The 16319-nt window shown below is 43.4% G+C and overlaps 1 protein-coding gene across 2 annotated transcripts in view; it reads right to left on the bottom strand.

Moving 5' to 3' along the window:
• PIEZO2 (piezo type mechanosensitive ion channel component 2) overlaps positions 1-16319 on the bottom strand; it is a 332921-nt gene that overhangs the window by 124790 nt on the left and 191812 nt on the right. For both annotated transcript variants that reach the window (XM_073790517.1, XM_073790518.1), the window contains exons 6-7: positions 10354-10564; positions 8882-9095 (exon numbers count right to left, since the gene is read on the bottom strand). In XM_073790517.1, coding sequence (XP_073646618.1) covers positions 8882-9095; positions 10354-10564 — 425 coding nt within the window. The remainder of the gene's footprint in view (positions 1-8881; positions 9096-10353; positions 10565-16319) is intronic.

The raw sequence follows: 16319 nt of genomic DNA, 5'->3' as shown, positions 1-16319 counted from the left end.
AAAATCAATGCCTCTTGGTTCCCATTTCCAGAGCTAATCTCTTATCCTTGAGTCAGTTGCTTAGAACTAAAATGAAGATAACAACAGCTGAAGTTACTGCATAAGTAACATTCTGAACTTCAGAAAGCCAAGCAGTTACGAGGTAACATCATTCAGTATATTTATCCTCAAAGTACTTTGCAAGTCAGCCAAATTGGCTTATCTACAGTGTAAAAAATTAATGAGGTGTTACTGCATTGAATTAAAATCCAGACCATGAATAAGAATCTTAGCTCTAATAAACAAGATGATCACACTTTCCAATAAACATTTGATAGCAAAATAATTGTTTTGTTCCAAAATGCCCTTTCTCAAAAGATCACTTTAATTTTTCATCAGCTGTTATCTTAACTTGAAGGAATAGTCCTTCTTCCCACAAGAAATTCTACCATCTTTAATTTGCTATTAATTTTTAAGGTTGAAAGCACCTAAATGTACCATCCAGAGATAATCTGTAATATGTTCATTAATACTAATCATTTGGAGCAAATTTAGAAAAAGTACAACCGCCAACTATGCCTAATCTCTGTTCCTCTTCATATTTTGATAGACTAAATGTAAAATGAGTCATTTTTTTACTTGGCAAGGTTCACTGGACCCCACTTTATCCTTGAGAGCAGGGACAGCACTTGGGCAGAAGGTCCTGACCTATGGTGACCTGTGCAGGTGAGCTGCTCTGCAGAAATGAAGGCTCCAGAATAAGCCTGACCTGTCAGGTCAGCCAGGGCACCCAGGTCCCACAGAGGACAGGGCGGATCCTCCCTGAAAACCAGACAGAGACCCTTCCTGTCTGGGTAGACGCCCTCAACAGCAAAGGTGAGACACAGGTAGTCAAGGCTGGAATTCTGGAAGGCCAGGTTGGGAGGTTTCAGGTTCTGGTTGGACAGACGTCCAGTGCCAAGGGTCGTCTGCCTGGTGAGAGGCAGTAGCTGCTTTGTACACAATGCCAGGTGTCACCCTGGGATCCTGGGTCAACACCACACCCACTAATGGCCCCAGGTGACCACGAGGTTGTGGGGAATCGCCCAAACGGACTCAGGGGTTCAAGTATTTACTTTCTACCAATTTTCCATTTATCTGTGGAAAGTCAATTCATGTCTCTTGGCTCCTATTTTTTGCCTTTTAGATGAGCACAAATGAACTGGGCCTAACACCTGTCACTTAATCATAAGAATCTTTCCAAAAGGAAACCAAAAGTTTGGTTACTGTTACGTCACCTACCAACTGGATAAATTAAACAACCACTGATTACCTGGGGTGCCATCGGTAACAAAAAGAGAAAGTGTTAACCAGTGGGTCCATTTACATTCTTCATCATTAAGATGACCCGCTTGACATTAATTATCCCCACACTGGACCGCTTTCAGAGGAGGTTCTTGCCAACTGGCCTCCATTAAGAACCGTTTCGCCTTTCTGTGCTGTCTGTGTTACCAAAGCTCAGATGGCTCTAATGAGAGGCAACACCGTGGCCATCCTGGGTGAGGCTGCAAACACGCTTAAACAACCTGGATTAGACAGCCACTTACAAAGCCAACTGCAGCCAACGTCACCCAAGGGCTGACTGCCTTGTGTCACTTTCTAGAGGACCCACTGGCTTCTCCAAACTGGAAGCCAGAGACATACAGCATCAGGGCTGTTATGACTCCTGACATATTATTGACATTTTTATGACTAGTATAAAAATAGGGTAAATATAATAAATACTACTGTACTTGTCATGTTTGTTTTTTCACATTTTCCTCATTTGTCACAGAATAGTTAAACAGTGATGCTGGAGTCTGAGGCTTTGCTTTTTCTCTCTTACATTGTTTTAACACTGGAATAAACATAGGGTTTTCCTTCACTAAACATAATGCATTTTCTTATCGTGATTTATTGAAATAGGACGTGGAAAGGGCAACATAGGACAAATCGTTGTGTATTTATTCAATAGAAAATGCTGCCTCCATAGGGAATGACCCGAGAATCTCCCCTATTCCTTCCCACAATTCTCGTTCATTTTCAAATTGCACAACTTAAGGTGAAAAAAGCAGCAAAACAAAAAAATGAATTTGAGCAAAGAAATCCAACCCGTGACTCCTGTGACTGTTGTAGAGCAAGTTCAGAGCTGTAATGAAAGCCAGTAAGAGGTGGTAAGACACGACTTAGAGTTATTCAGTCACAAACCCATTTCAGTGCCCACCGCGCACAAACATTCATGACTCGGGGTGAGAAGTAAACGTACTGGCTACGTCATTCTCTATGTCGTGATAAGAAAACAGTAGACGTTTGACTCTCCTGTCAAGCCCTCCACCCTGGCCCACATCAGAACTCTCACCTGTACTGTCCAGATAATTGAAGGTGAGAAAACAAAGACCCTGTGCCTTTGGTCCAGGGCTGTTTTTAGATGAGTTCACCTCAGAATTGCTTGCGGTGTCATCTTCACAAGGAAACAGTCAACAGTGAGCTGACAAACTGTTAAAACTGGCTTTTCGTGAAGTCATCGATGAGTAGACATTTGTTTACAGTATTCAGTGCATTTCTGCTCACGTTCAGGGACACTGCAGAGCAAGTCAGGTCCACCTGCCTTTGTCCCGTCCTCCACCCAGCGCACCTCCGCACTTTCGGTGCAGAAAACCCACAGGACACAAGCTGGCTGGGACTTGTGGCTTCATCAGTCTGGCCAGCCTCACAAGGAGGAACACAGGTGAGGACTCTGAACACCAGCCCAACACCTTGATCCTTGCCTCCTTGCCTTCAAAATATAAGGTGTTTCCTGTCTACAGAAATTCCCCGGGAAACACAAAACCTTTGGAAGGGGCCACCATTGGGACTAGCTAAGCCAAGTTTTGTTTAGTCTGCCATTTTTCTTAGGGAGACCTGCCAGAGTAAGTTGGGATTGGGCTCTATTCCATTAAACAAACTGTGTTGAGTGGTATGTTATCTGTCTTATATAAGTTATGTGGATTCGTTTTAAAGCTTTATTTTGCTGGATCAACTTCACAAGAAGGGGCACTACATTTTTTATGGTTATAACCATATAAAACCATACGCTCCAGCATTTCAGAATCCTACTCTCACTCCACCTTACCTTCCCATAGGTACGCTCATAACTATCAAAAAAAAGCCCTGAATTTTGTTTTGGAAAATATGGTCACGCCAGGCCTGTGCACAAACGGGAGGGAATCACTAACTCTCCTCCCCAGGCAGCCCTCCTCCCTGCCCCTCCTCCACGTCCTCCCGGGTCTCCAGTTCACCCCGTCCATTGCTGGTCCCTGCCCACCTTCTCCACGTGCTTCCCTGGCTAGAATGATGGAGAAACTACCCCCGGTGCGGGTGCAGTTGGAAGGAAGCATATGATCTCTTGGGGCCCTTGGGCTGAAAGAAGACATCACTCTAGAAAAACACGGGCCCACAGAGGTGTGCCCCATGCAGGTGCGGGATTTGAGGTCACAACACCTGCGTACAGACCAGTGGAGTAGCATCGTGTGGGCCCAGGACCAGGGAAACCTCCAGACCCTCCCGCAGGGCAGAGCACTAACCAGCCCCGTGGAGGCTCCTTTACAACTGAGGACCGTGGGTTTGCTTCTTGGTCATCATGAGTTTTACCTAAATTTACAAGTAACCTGGGTGCTCATTACAACGTCACTCAAGAGGGCAAAAATGAGTAATCCTAATCTCCCTGGTCAGAAATTAGGGACTGACTACACTATAAGATAGCTACACAATCAAACACAATCAAACACTTTGCAGGCTATGAAAATCACACTTTAGAAGAACATTTCATAACATGGGAAGATACAGAACTTGCATAAAGCAAGTTATAAAACAGCATGTGCATCACGATTCAAAGTTTGTTTTTAAAAAACACATATATGCATAGGAAAAATGCTGCAAGAATACAGACCAAAAATGAACAGTATTTTGGGGAGTTAGGATTATATTTTTTTCAAGTGTTTTTCCTGATTCTTTATATTTTTCCAAATAATCACCAACAAGCATGTATTATACTAACGATAAATCAATTCAATATTTCTAAAAATAAAGATAGTTCTCACCAAAAAGCCTATTTGAAAGCTTACAAGAAGATAAAAACAACCTGGATTGTTTTGAGGAGAGCCACATCCGAACCTGGACACACGAGCTGGAGTCTCTGTGGTTATGAAATTTGGGACAAACACCTACGCAAGATGACTTTTTTTTTCTGCTTGTTTCCAGTTTGTTTTCTTCCAACTCAGAATTCATTGGTGGAAAGCAATGCATTGAAATTACGCCTTAAGAAAAAGCTATTGTTTAAAATATGTAAATTTTCAAGCTTTCAAGGGCTAAAAGGCAATGTCCTATTGTCACCAAGTAAATGGGGGGAAGACTCTACAATAAGGCAGTGTATATACGTATATGTGATATATATATATATATATATATATACACATGCACATACACGTATATACATATATATATGTATGTGTGTATATTGCATTGTTTAGCTCAAACTATCTATACTCTGATAAGCAACCCAACTTCTAATGACTCTATGAGATTATAGCAATGAAGCTTTTAAACTTTTTCAAGGTAATTATCTTCAAAATGTTTATAACTTACAGTCATAATTTTGAGACAATCTAAATACAAATAAATATGGTAAGTTGTTACACTATTAGGACTGCTATTATCCACACCATATGTTGGGAAGTCTGGTTCACCACCTGTTTGGATAGGACTTGTGAGCTAATAATGGTTTTTACATTTTTAAGTGGTTGGGAAAAATCAAAAGAAAAATAATATTTCATGAAATGTGAAAATAGTTTGAAATCCAAAGTTCGGTGTCCACGAAGTTTTGCTGGAACCCAGACACACACATTCTTTAAAATCTCATCCAGAGCTGCTTTTGCAATAAAACAGCTTCTTGGAAGAATTACGGCAGAGACCGTAGGCCTGCAAAGTCAAAAATATTTACAGTACTAACTGATCCTGTAAAGAAAAAGTGTTTTCAAAGTGGTTCTGAATATCCTTTGTATTTCCTATCATCAGTCTCTAGATAGCAGAAAAGAGTCTTAAATTGTGGGGTATGGGGAGACTAAGGCCCCACAGAAGATATTTACGTTTCCAATTAAACCACCCCTAAAAGTCAGCCCTTCCAAAAGTACAAAACTTTTTTCTACATGTGTTCAATAAACCAAAAATCAAATGTCTAGAAGAAACTGAAATATTCATTTAATCTAGAACTAATGTCTGTACTGAAATTTTGCATCTATTCACTCTTGCCTAAAATAAATATTGTGTAAATCTGTACCACAAAAAGAGCTTCGCAGTTTCCCCCCAGCTTTATTGAGGTACAACTGACATGTGAAGTTGTAATATATTTAAAGTGGACAGCACGATGATTTGATATAAGTATACATTGTGAAATGTAGTACCTCAGTCAAGTTAACTAACAATCAATCACCTCACATAGTTACTCTTTTTCTTTTCCTTTCTTTTTTTTTTTTCTTGGTAAGAATGCTTAAGATCTACTCTCCTAGCAAATTTCAATACAATGTTATTACAATACAGTGTGATTAACCTGCTGTTCATAGATCCTCAGAATTTACTAATCTTATACCTGAAAGTTTGTACCTTTTACCCACCCCTCCCTATTTCCCTCACCCCCCAGCCCCTGGCAACCACCACTCCACTCTCTGTTTCTATAAGTTTGACTTTTGTTTAGATTCCACATATAGGGTGAGATCATACAGTATTCGTCTTTCTCTGTCTGACTTATTTCACTCAGCATAATGCCCTCCAGGTCCACCCACATTGTTGCAAATGGCAGGACTTCCTTCTTTTTTATGGCCGAGTAATATTCCTTATATGTTTATACCAAGCTTTCTTTTTCCATCAGTCCATCAATAAGCACCTAGGTTATTGTCTTGTCTCCTCCGTGTTCTGTGTCTATGCAACATTCTTCTCTTTTTAGATGGAATTATGCTTGTTACACCTCCAGGTTAAGCAAACTGGATTTAGAATTAGGTAGACTCTGTGTGTGTGTGTGTGTGTGTGTGTGTGTGTGTGTGTGTGTGTGTGTGTGTGTGTGTGTTGGGTATATCTTTTTTATCTGACTATAAGTGGTTTTAGGACTTGACTCACTTTTTTTTTAGCATTGTACAGAGATAGCCACAAACTAGCTTGTAAGTACTGTGAGTAAGGAGAGTGGGTCACACACACACACGCGCACACACTCCCCGCTTCTTCACATTTACTGTCACATGAAAACCATCTTAGGATCTCCTGGAAGAAGGATGAAATCTCTATTGTCCGCGTGATAACATTATTCATGTTCCTTTAAAATGCAGGTATCTCACTTCAACAAGAAGACGAAAAGCACCTGCACCACCTCGCTGGGCGCATGGAGAGAATCCTCACACTGTTCTCACCAAACCCACAATTCTCTCCTGCCACTTCCGTTCCCCTTTCTTTTTTTCTGGAACTTTCCATTCTGGACTTTTCCACAGAAAAATCAAAGTTAAAATAGGACAATGGATAACCCCATGCCAACCACCTAGTTTAGATCATTTTATTTATTTTTCTCTCCTTCTCTTTCTATCTCCCTCTGTGGGTCTGTGGGTCTCTCCCACAATGGTTGCTAAACCAGTAGGAAGTCGCAGACATCCCTAAAGAATTCACCATGTATGTCTAAATTAACAACATTTTCTTGGATATCCACATACAATCACACACCTAAGAGTTAACAGGAATTCTATACTGTCAGCTAATAACCAGTGACTATTGAAATTTCCCCTTTTAACCTCAGAATGCCTCATAGAGATTTGTCGTTGAACAAGGGTGTAATCCAGGGTCAGGCTTCCCATCTGTCTGCAAGGTTTCCTCACTTCTTTAAACTAGAACAGTCCCTGCCCAACTCCCTCCACATACATTTCTTTTTCAGGATACTGATTTTTGAAGAGACCAGATCGTTTCCCTTACAGGTTGTACATTCTGGACTTTGATGATCGCTTTCCTGTGGAGTCATTTATTTATTTATTAATGTTTTTATTGGAGTATAATTGCTTTACAATGGTGTGTTAAGTTTCTGCTGTTTAACAAAGTGAATCAGCTATACATATGCATATATCCCCATATCTCTTCCCTCTTGCGTCTCCCTCCCACCCTCCCTATTCCACCCCCCTAGGTGGTCACAAAGCACCGAGCTGATCTCCCTGTGCTATGTGACTGCTTCCCACTAGCTATTTTACATTTGGTAGTGTAGGTATGTCCATATATACACTACCACTCTCTCACTTTGTCCCAGCTTACCCTTCCCCCTCCCCATGTCCTCAAGTCTATTCTCTAGTAGGTCTGCATCTTTATTCCGGTCTTGCCCCTAGGTTCTTTATGACCTTTTTTTTTTTTTTTTAGATTCCATATATATGTGTTAGCATACAGTATTTGTTTCTCCTTCTGACTTACTTCACTCTGTATGACAGACTCTAGGTCCATCCACCTCACTACAAATAACTCAATTTCGTTTCCTTTTATGGCTGAGTAATATTCCATTGTATATATGTGCCACATCTTCTTTATCCATTCATCCGATGATGGGCACTTAGGTTGTTTCCATCTCCGGGCTATTGTAAACAGAGCTGCAATGAACATTGTGGTACATGACTCTTTTTGAATCATGGTTTTCTCAGGGTATATGCGCAGTAGTGGGATTGCTGGGTCGTATGGTAGTTCTATTTTTAGTTTTTTAAGGAACCTCCATATGTTCTCCATAGTGGCTGTATCAATTTACATTCCCACCAACAGTGTATGAGGGTTCCCTTTTCTCCCTGTGGAGTCATTTAAATCATATTTCTATCCTTTATATTTCCTGTAAAGCGAAAGTTAGGTCTAAAGGTTTAACAATATGATGCCATATTCCCCACAATGCATCAAGCCTAGAAGTCTGAAATGTCAAGGGATCCCACCTTGGTAATGTTAGTTTGGATCAATTGGTTAAGGTGTTGACCACCATTGCAAAGGTCTTTTCCCTTTGTAATTAGCAAATAATAATCAGTGAGGTTATACTCCGTCGTTGTTGCAAACAGCCTTCATCCCAGCAACCTCTTTAAGTCGTGGTTTCAGTTTGTGAATAGATCTAAGTATTTCATTAAAAATTGATTGATAAATGGTAATTTTCTAATTCTAGTATTCCTTTCCCTTTCATTAGCTGGTGTCATCCTGTCAAGAAGAGTTTTCCCTCATTAACTGAGAATGGCCTGGAGTTCCTTCTAAAAAGTCGAAGTAAATGCTGGGTTCTTTACCTTTAATTCCCATTTCGTAGTAAGAATTTGGGACAGTAATCACTGACAACTGAAGCAAATTAGATATTTCTCTCTGTCTCCCTGTCTCTCTCTCTCATATACACACACACATCATGGACTCATGCATTTTTACTTTTACATTTTTATAATCATTTGTTTTTGATTAACGATGCTGATAAATGATGCTCAGTTTGTCCTCTGTTTGCCCTTGAGAGCTCCTTACAGCTGATGCTCTGACATGTCCTTATTATCCTCTGCTGTAAAATGTTCTTCCTGGGTCTCTTTCCATGGCTGAGACCATCTGTCTGTCCTTTGCTACAATGAGCAGCTTCCCCTGCCCGCCGTGTCCCAGCAGCACCTCCATCTGAAGCGACACCTCCTCACTCTAGACAGTGTCAGCCAATACATTCAAGGCAGAGCCAGCTTCCCCATCCCTGCCAAACCTGGCTTGACACGTCAATGGGCATCCAGGAGAGCCCCAGCAGATGCACAGTGCCCGGCAGGGTCATAAGGGGGCCCTCCCGAGGGCTCGCGGATTAGCTTACTGAACTGTGAAATGTCTAGCAGTTGATTCCTCTTACCTGGCATAGTAGTCGTTGGGAGGGACTGCTTCTTGGAAGAACTGGAACTGGTACAAATACAGTCCAATCAAGTGTCCCGCAGTGAAGATAGCCAGCAGGACACAGAGACAGCTGAACAGCAAGGGGTCGAAGGTTCGGCACCAGGACCACCAGGTGCACAGACCCAAAAACACAAAGAAGTACACGGACGAGGTCAGAGAGGGCAGCATCATTCCTGAGGAGGGAGAAACGCTAGAGTGAGACACCGCGTAGACGCAGAAACCGTGCGCCTCGCAGGAAACGTCACTATTGGAGATGAAGTGAACTTCCTTCCTATGCTTTTAGTACAATTCATCACACTTTATTGAAAAATCAGAATTAATGCTATTCTTAACATGAAAAAAGTCACATGTAAAGTGAAATTTGTAAATATGGGGAAATACCAGATGATGAAGAAACCCTACCTGTGGCGTTTGGGCCCCGCAAACATCCACTTTTCATACCAGTAGAATTTAGCTTATTTACTTGCCTGTGTCCATCTATCTACTCTCCCCCAATTCTTCAGGAATACTGTATGTGCACTCTAACTTTCCCCAATACATTTTTTAAAATAATGATTTGCTTTTGTTTGTTTGTTAACTAGGATTCATAATACTACATTCTGTGGCAGCTAAAGTCTCACGAAACCTTTGCCCTGCCTGATGAAATCTGATTTGCACTACCACTAAACGGGGAAATGTAAAACGAGGTAATTCCTTTACAGGTATTTAAAAACTTTGGGGGGAGCAATGGCTTCCCATCAAAATCCTGAGTTACATTTCTCGAGAAATACTATTCACTTTTCCATTTTTTAACTTTCCTATGGAAAAACAGTTAAATTGTTTCATCTCGTGAAATTTCACCGAAGCAGGATGGAATAAAGTTCACAGTACCTCTGGGGCAACGGGGAAGGGGGCGAAGATGGAGATAACGTTTTTATGGAACAAGCAGCCCGCAGCCAACAGCGAGAGGAAGTGAGCGTCTGTGCTGGAAGATTACAATCTAACTCTGGAAGAAAAATAGTCTATCCTGGAGAGTTACATTAAGATTGCTAGTGACTCAATGTAAACAGAAAAGCTTTCAGAGAGCACATGTGCAGCTCTGGACGGGACCACGAAAACTGTCCCTTGTCCCAGATCACCATTCACAGGCTCTGAGGGAGGACAGCAGTTGTCCGCATCGTCACATAGAAAATGATGTCACCTAACAGCTATGGAAGAAGACTGCTTTACAGAGGTTAACAGCAACCATCGAAAAACATAAAACCTAGATCTGAATAGGAAAAGCTACATGTGCGTGTTTGGTTTGTACATGTGGCCAATTTTACAAAAGCTACAGCTATGATTTTGGTGCCACGGAACAGAACTGCTTCCTTCTTTGTTTTCTCTTCAACCCTTCCTTTCATTACTCGCCAGCTCCCTCCTTGTGCTCCACCAGGAGTTGGAGACCCTCACCTGATGAACCCAGTAAAATCGTCACAACCACCTTGCCCGCGGTGGTTATCATGTTGCCAATGAACTCCTTAAGCTTGGAAGCCACAGAGGCCAGCCTGCGGAACAGTTTTAATTTCGTGCTTTCTTCCAAATCGCCTTCAACACCATCTCTTTCCTCTAAATCTTCTTCATAGATCAGTGCCTCTTCTGGGTCTATTTTTCCTCCTCCAGCCTAAATAAATGAAAAACAGAAAACACTGCAGTCCAGAACTCTGTCTATCCACCCAACAGATTATATGGTTTGCAATATACGGGCTAGTCAATGAGGTGAATTTCACAAATCAGGAAAAATTGCAGACAACCACTCAACCACGTTAAGCACCCCCAGGTCTCCAGTTGTCCCTGTGTAAAGCCCAAGGAACTCTGATCTTTCCTGAAAAAGTAAACAGGAAGCATCGCTAATCATAGGGTCCCTAACGGCATTTCATCTTACCTACATGAGCTCATTTTTTACAGGCAGAAGAAGAAACTGTCCATTCATAAAGTTAGCTGCTTATGGTTCCTCAGATTTACCGAGTTTGCCACCAAGGTGATGGGAAGTTTGATGAATGTGTCCATGGCTTAAACGGAAAGGATGGGCCAAATCAGCGCTTAGGAAATCCCTTTTCTTTCTGGAGTTTATCTTTGTTCACTATTTTAGGATTTCCTGCCCGTGGGAGGATGAGTGGTCCCAGCTACTTGGCTAAATAAACAGTCGCTTCCTATCTTATCCTTTTAGAGACTCGTGCACCAGTCCAGTCCCAGGCCATTCAGGACCTCAGGACCATCACTAGAGATTCAGGGAGGAAACACATGTACAGCACATACACATACTTCCATGGATTATTTTATTTTATTTTTTAAACATCTTTATTGGAGTATAATTGCTTTACAATGGTGTGTTAGTTTCTGCTTTATAACAAAGTGAATCAGTCATACATATACACATGTCCCTATATCTCCTCCCTCCTGCGTCTCCCTCCCTCCCACACTCCCCATCCCACCCCTCTAGGTGGTCACGAAGCACCGAGCTGATCTCCCTGTGCTATGCGGCTGCTGCCCACTAGCTCTCTATTTTACGTTTGGTAGTGTATATATGTCCATGCCACTCTCTCACTTTCTCCCAGCTTACCCTTCCCCCTCCCCATGGATTATTTTAAACTGGGTATCCTGTGGGGTCTTTTTGTTTGTTTTTAAAGAACACATAAGAATGTTTTGGCTAATTACAATCTTATCCTGGAAGGATTAGATTTTTTTTAAAGGAATTATAAATATAAACCATCACCTGAAGACAAAAGGAGCCGGTTTTAGACGCCTGAAACTTTGTTTGCATTCACCCCAGGCTGACAGGCTTCACCCTGAAAAGACCGCAGCTGTCTGCAGAGCCAGAAGGATCCTTAAGCCCAGATCAGACATGGAGCCAAGGCTTAGAGAGTAGAGCCTGGCTGCTCCATTTTCCCATTTTAAAGGTTCTTTCTTTTTAAAATTTTTTTATTGAATGAAAGACTCTTCAAATTCTATAGTGCTTTACAACTTTCAAAAGTTTCACACACATGGTTTCATATAATTCCATAGCAAGCCTTTTCCCCCCACCCTTATATTGCCCCTCCCCCCTTCCCTCTCCCCACTGGTAACCACTAGGTTGTTCTCTATATGTGTGTGTCTGCTTCTTTTCGATTTATTCACTAGTTTGTCATATCTTTTAGGTTCCACATATAGATGATAACACACAGTACTTATCTTTCTCTGTCTAACTTATTTCACCTAGCATAATGCCCTTCAAGTCCATCCATGGTGCTGCAAACGGCATTATTTCATTCTTTTTGATGGCCGAGTAGTATTCCATTGCATATATATACACCACATCTTCTTTATCCATTCATCTGTCAATGGGCATTTAGGTTGCTTCCATACCTTGGCTATTGTAAATAATGCTGCTTTGAACATTGGGGTGCATGTATCTTTTCGAATTAGTGTTTTTGGTTTTTTCAGGTATATATATATATACTTTCTCGATACACTTAGTTCAGATATTACATAATATTCACTGCTGGTGTCTGAACTCCATCTGTGCACCAGCTCACTGCAGGAAGCCAGGCACAGGAGACGGGTACACAGCTCAGTACGTGCTGTTTGCCCAGGTGGGTGCAGACCACTCGGGACTTACATTGGCTGTTGATGAAGCCAAGGCCACAGGATGCACCCCCTCCCCTACATACACACACACACAACACTCATACGTACACACACACACACATACACGATCCACACACACAACACACACATACACACATACACACAGAGACACACATATACACAGAGACACAATACACATACAACACACACATACATATACAAAGACACACAGAGATACACACAGAGACACACATGCAACACACATATGTACACACACAATACACATACACAGAGACACACACATACACAATACACACACAACACACAATACATATACAGAGACACACACATACCTACACACAACACAGACGCACACATACACACACGGGGATTTAATCCCAGGCAATTCAAGTTCACATACCCAAAATGGGTTTTGCATTCTACTGTATTCCATCACAGCACATTTGTACTTTTTCTGGAAGGAGAAAGAATGTTTCAGGCTTATGCATTAAGATTTTTCTATCTGTTCAGAGCTCAGTAGGTACCAGTGTCTCTAGTAAGAGACAGAGCCCCACACATGTAAACAAGTAAAACAATTAACAGCAAAATATCTCACAGCAATAAATGCTATTCTGAGAATTAAAACAGGGTGATGTGATTGCGAGTGTCAGGGCAGCTATTTTAGATTCTGAGGTCTGGGAGAGCCTCTCTGAGGAGGTGACATTTCAGCTGAGATCTGAATGTCACAGAGTCACCAGCCATGTGAAAATTCTAGGCCAGAGCCTTCCAGGCAGTGGGAAGGGCTGGCTGAGCCTCCACGGTGTGTCCCCAGACCCACTCCCTCCTCCCCCTTCTCCTCGTTGTCAGCAGATACCCCTATGTCCTGCCTCACAGAAACAAGAGGGCTGAGCCCCAGCCAGTGCACCAGCCCACCCCCTGCAGCAGGTGCTCATGGCCCCCTCCTGGGACGGTGGATGAGCTGCAGGTGCTGGGGCACCTGGGAGAAGGACAGCCCACCACCCTCCCCTGCCCCGCATCACCCACGTTTGGGAGCTTCAAAGTGAAAGTCTCCAAGAGTTGGCTGGACGCACGGCGGCACGTCCCCGACACTTGAACCCGCTCTAACAGGACTTTCATAACCAACTACTCCACCCAATGAGGGGAACAACAAGATCTGTTTCGCAGGGTGACTCCAGTGGCTGCAGGGGGAGGGCAGGGGGATCCCACAGCCAGGAGGCTGTTCTGATGGAGGAGGGGGCAGGGAATGGAGCTGAAGAGCGTTCGTGTCTTGGCCGAATGTCTTGGAGGTCGAGTCAGCAGAACTGATTGGTAAATTTCACGTGGAGGGAGGAGGGGTGGAGGAGAATCAGAGGTAGTTCCTGTGCTGTTGTTGTCTTTGCTGATGAGATCAGGACAGCCAGGAGTGGAGCAGGTGGGGGAATCCAGTTCTGAGATGAAGGTGTCACGGGGGCAGCTAGTGTAGGATTCTGGAGTGTGGAGAGGTCTACCTGAGGTTCACTGCCAAAGTCAGGGGTCTGATGAGGTGACCTGGAGAGAACATAGAGGTGCCCACCTGTCGGAGCTGCCACACCTGGGACCAGTCTGTCTCTCCAACCTGATCCTCATCTCTTGGCCCAGAAACATCACATGCAGGGAACCACATGGAGAACCCGGAATCCACAGGTTCTTTGCCTTGGGATGTGCTGTCCCCACCCCACGGGAGCCCTTGCCCAGTGTCCAAGGCCCCGGCTCCCAGGCCAGCCTTCCTTCAGCTTCTCCATCTCCCAAAGCTGAGTTGCTGGGGGGACCAAGCTGAGTTGCTGTGGCACTCACGGAGCCTTCCACGTGGGGCATCTGTTGCTTAGTACCTCGCGCACAACAGGTGGGTGACACACTAAAAATCCCTCCTTGAGGAAGGAAGTTTGTCCAAAACCTTCAGTTCCCATACTTGAACAAGGAGACAGAGAGAGAGAACACAGGTAGAGGCGCCTGGTCCCAGTCAGAAACACACTCCTAACTTTCGTAATAAATGACTGACCGCTCAGTTATGGAATTGCTGCGGATGTAGATTAAATCAAATAGAAATCTCTGGTCAAGAACCTTCGTGAGCTTAGACAAATGCATTCCCCTGACCTCTCGCGGGTGGGACTGGGGCCCCTGTGATTTTATAAACATACCAGCGTACTTGAGGTTTTCCAGCATTTTTGTACCGGAATCCCTGGGGCTTTCAGTTAAAAAACACTTTTTAAACCTGCCAAGCTGAGAGGGAGCCGAAAGTGAGCCCCTACCGTCCAGGCCGGTGCCAGAACTGCCATTAGCCACACCAGGCTGGCGTGGTAACAGGCTGGCTTTGTCCCCAGAACAATCCACATGTGCAGTGCAAACCCCGACGCCCTGGAAGCGCCTCAGCTCACCTACCATATTTACCAACGAACAGCATTAGCTGCTGGAGTTGTAATCTGTCCCTGTGTCGGAACCCAACTTGCTTCTGGCCTTGGAGCTAAGAAGGAGCAGCTGTAAATAAAGATTTATCCCCCTGGTTCCTGAGCTCTCGTAGTAATGAAAGACAAAGAGGCCCTTTATAAAGTTTAAAAAGCCAAATAAAATATTACACATCAGTGTGGCCCAGGTCAAAGTCTGCAACTTATCTGAAGAACTGTAAGTGCTTTAATGCATCTTCTTTAAATGCCCCTGACTTCGAAACACACCACATGTACTAAGGTAGCATCTCATTTCACATGAGGATGCTCCCAGTGCTACAGAGTCAACTGTGTGAGAGACCATGGTTCCCCGAGCCTGGACAGGGCCTCCTAGTCTCACCCCACCACTGCGTCCCACCCTGCAGCCCTGCCCCAGCAGTCACAGCATTAGCTGTTATTCCCACTCAATTCTGGACCAGGAAGACACCATCGATTACTTTCAGTAGAACCCAAACATCATGTTTCCTTATCTCCGAGCACTAAACAATTCAGCCTGGGTTGGACTAAATTCCAAGAATCACCTGGGAATCTTTAAGAGGACAGATTACCAAGCTCCACCTCAAACTTCCTACATCAGAAATTCTGGGAGTGTATCCCAGGAATCTGTCTGATTAAAGAGCTGCACAAGGTGATTTGGAAGCAACCAGCCTGGAATCCATGCCCTTGCTGACATCTGCAACCTTGGACCAACTCATCCTACCTGAAAATACTGTGTTTGAGTCGTATGCTAGGCAGACTCCCTTAATTGGAAAATATATTGAAATAATTTATCTGTGGAACCTCTTTCTGATTTCAGCCAATCTTTAGATGTTAGACCAGAAATTCTCACGCCATGGAATCCATTTTTCTCTTCCTCTTGGGTAAAACCAAGCTATTAAAGACATTTCGATGGGAGGGTATCAGAGTCACAGATATTGAGCCACAAGGTCCTGGAGGCAAAGGGAACATTTTTCTAAGATGTCAGTCATTTAGTTATTAAGTTTATCTCACAGAGTGGGTTCAGCTCAACAGAAGAGCCCAAGGAAGGAACAGGCCATGATGTGAGTCATCGCAGAAGAGGAGCAAGTCTCACCCACAGCATCCTCGTGGACACAAGCAGCCAGATAGAGCCCGGGAGCCGTGCTGGCGTGGGGTCACGTGCGTTATGTAAGCCTAACGTGACCACGTTGCACAGACAAAGCCAAAAGTTTATTCTGTTTCTGCGCTTGTTTTAGGAAGATTATTTTTCCAAACGTATAAGAGCAGTTAAATCGTTCCCTGTTCCATGGGGAAAAGTGAGTATAGAGATGTATGCTTTCAACCACCTCCTACGGAGCAATAAAAGTTTAATAA

The sequence above is a fragment of the Tursiops truncatus genome, chromosome 13, assembly GCF_011762595.2.
Source record: "Tursiops truncatus isolate mTurTru1 chromosome 13, mTurTru1.mat.Y, whole genome shotgun sequence".
In the NCBI taxonomy this organism is placed as follows: Eukaryota; Metazoa; Chordata; class Mammalia; order Artiodactyla; family Delphinidae; genus Tursiops; species Tursiops truncatus.
This window is presented reverse-complemented; position numbering and strand designations above follow the sequence as displayed.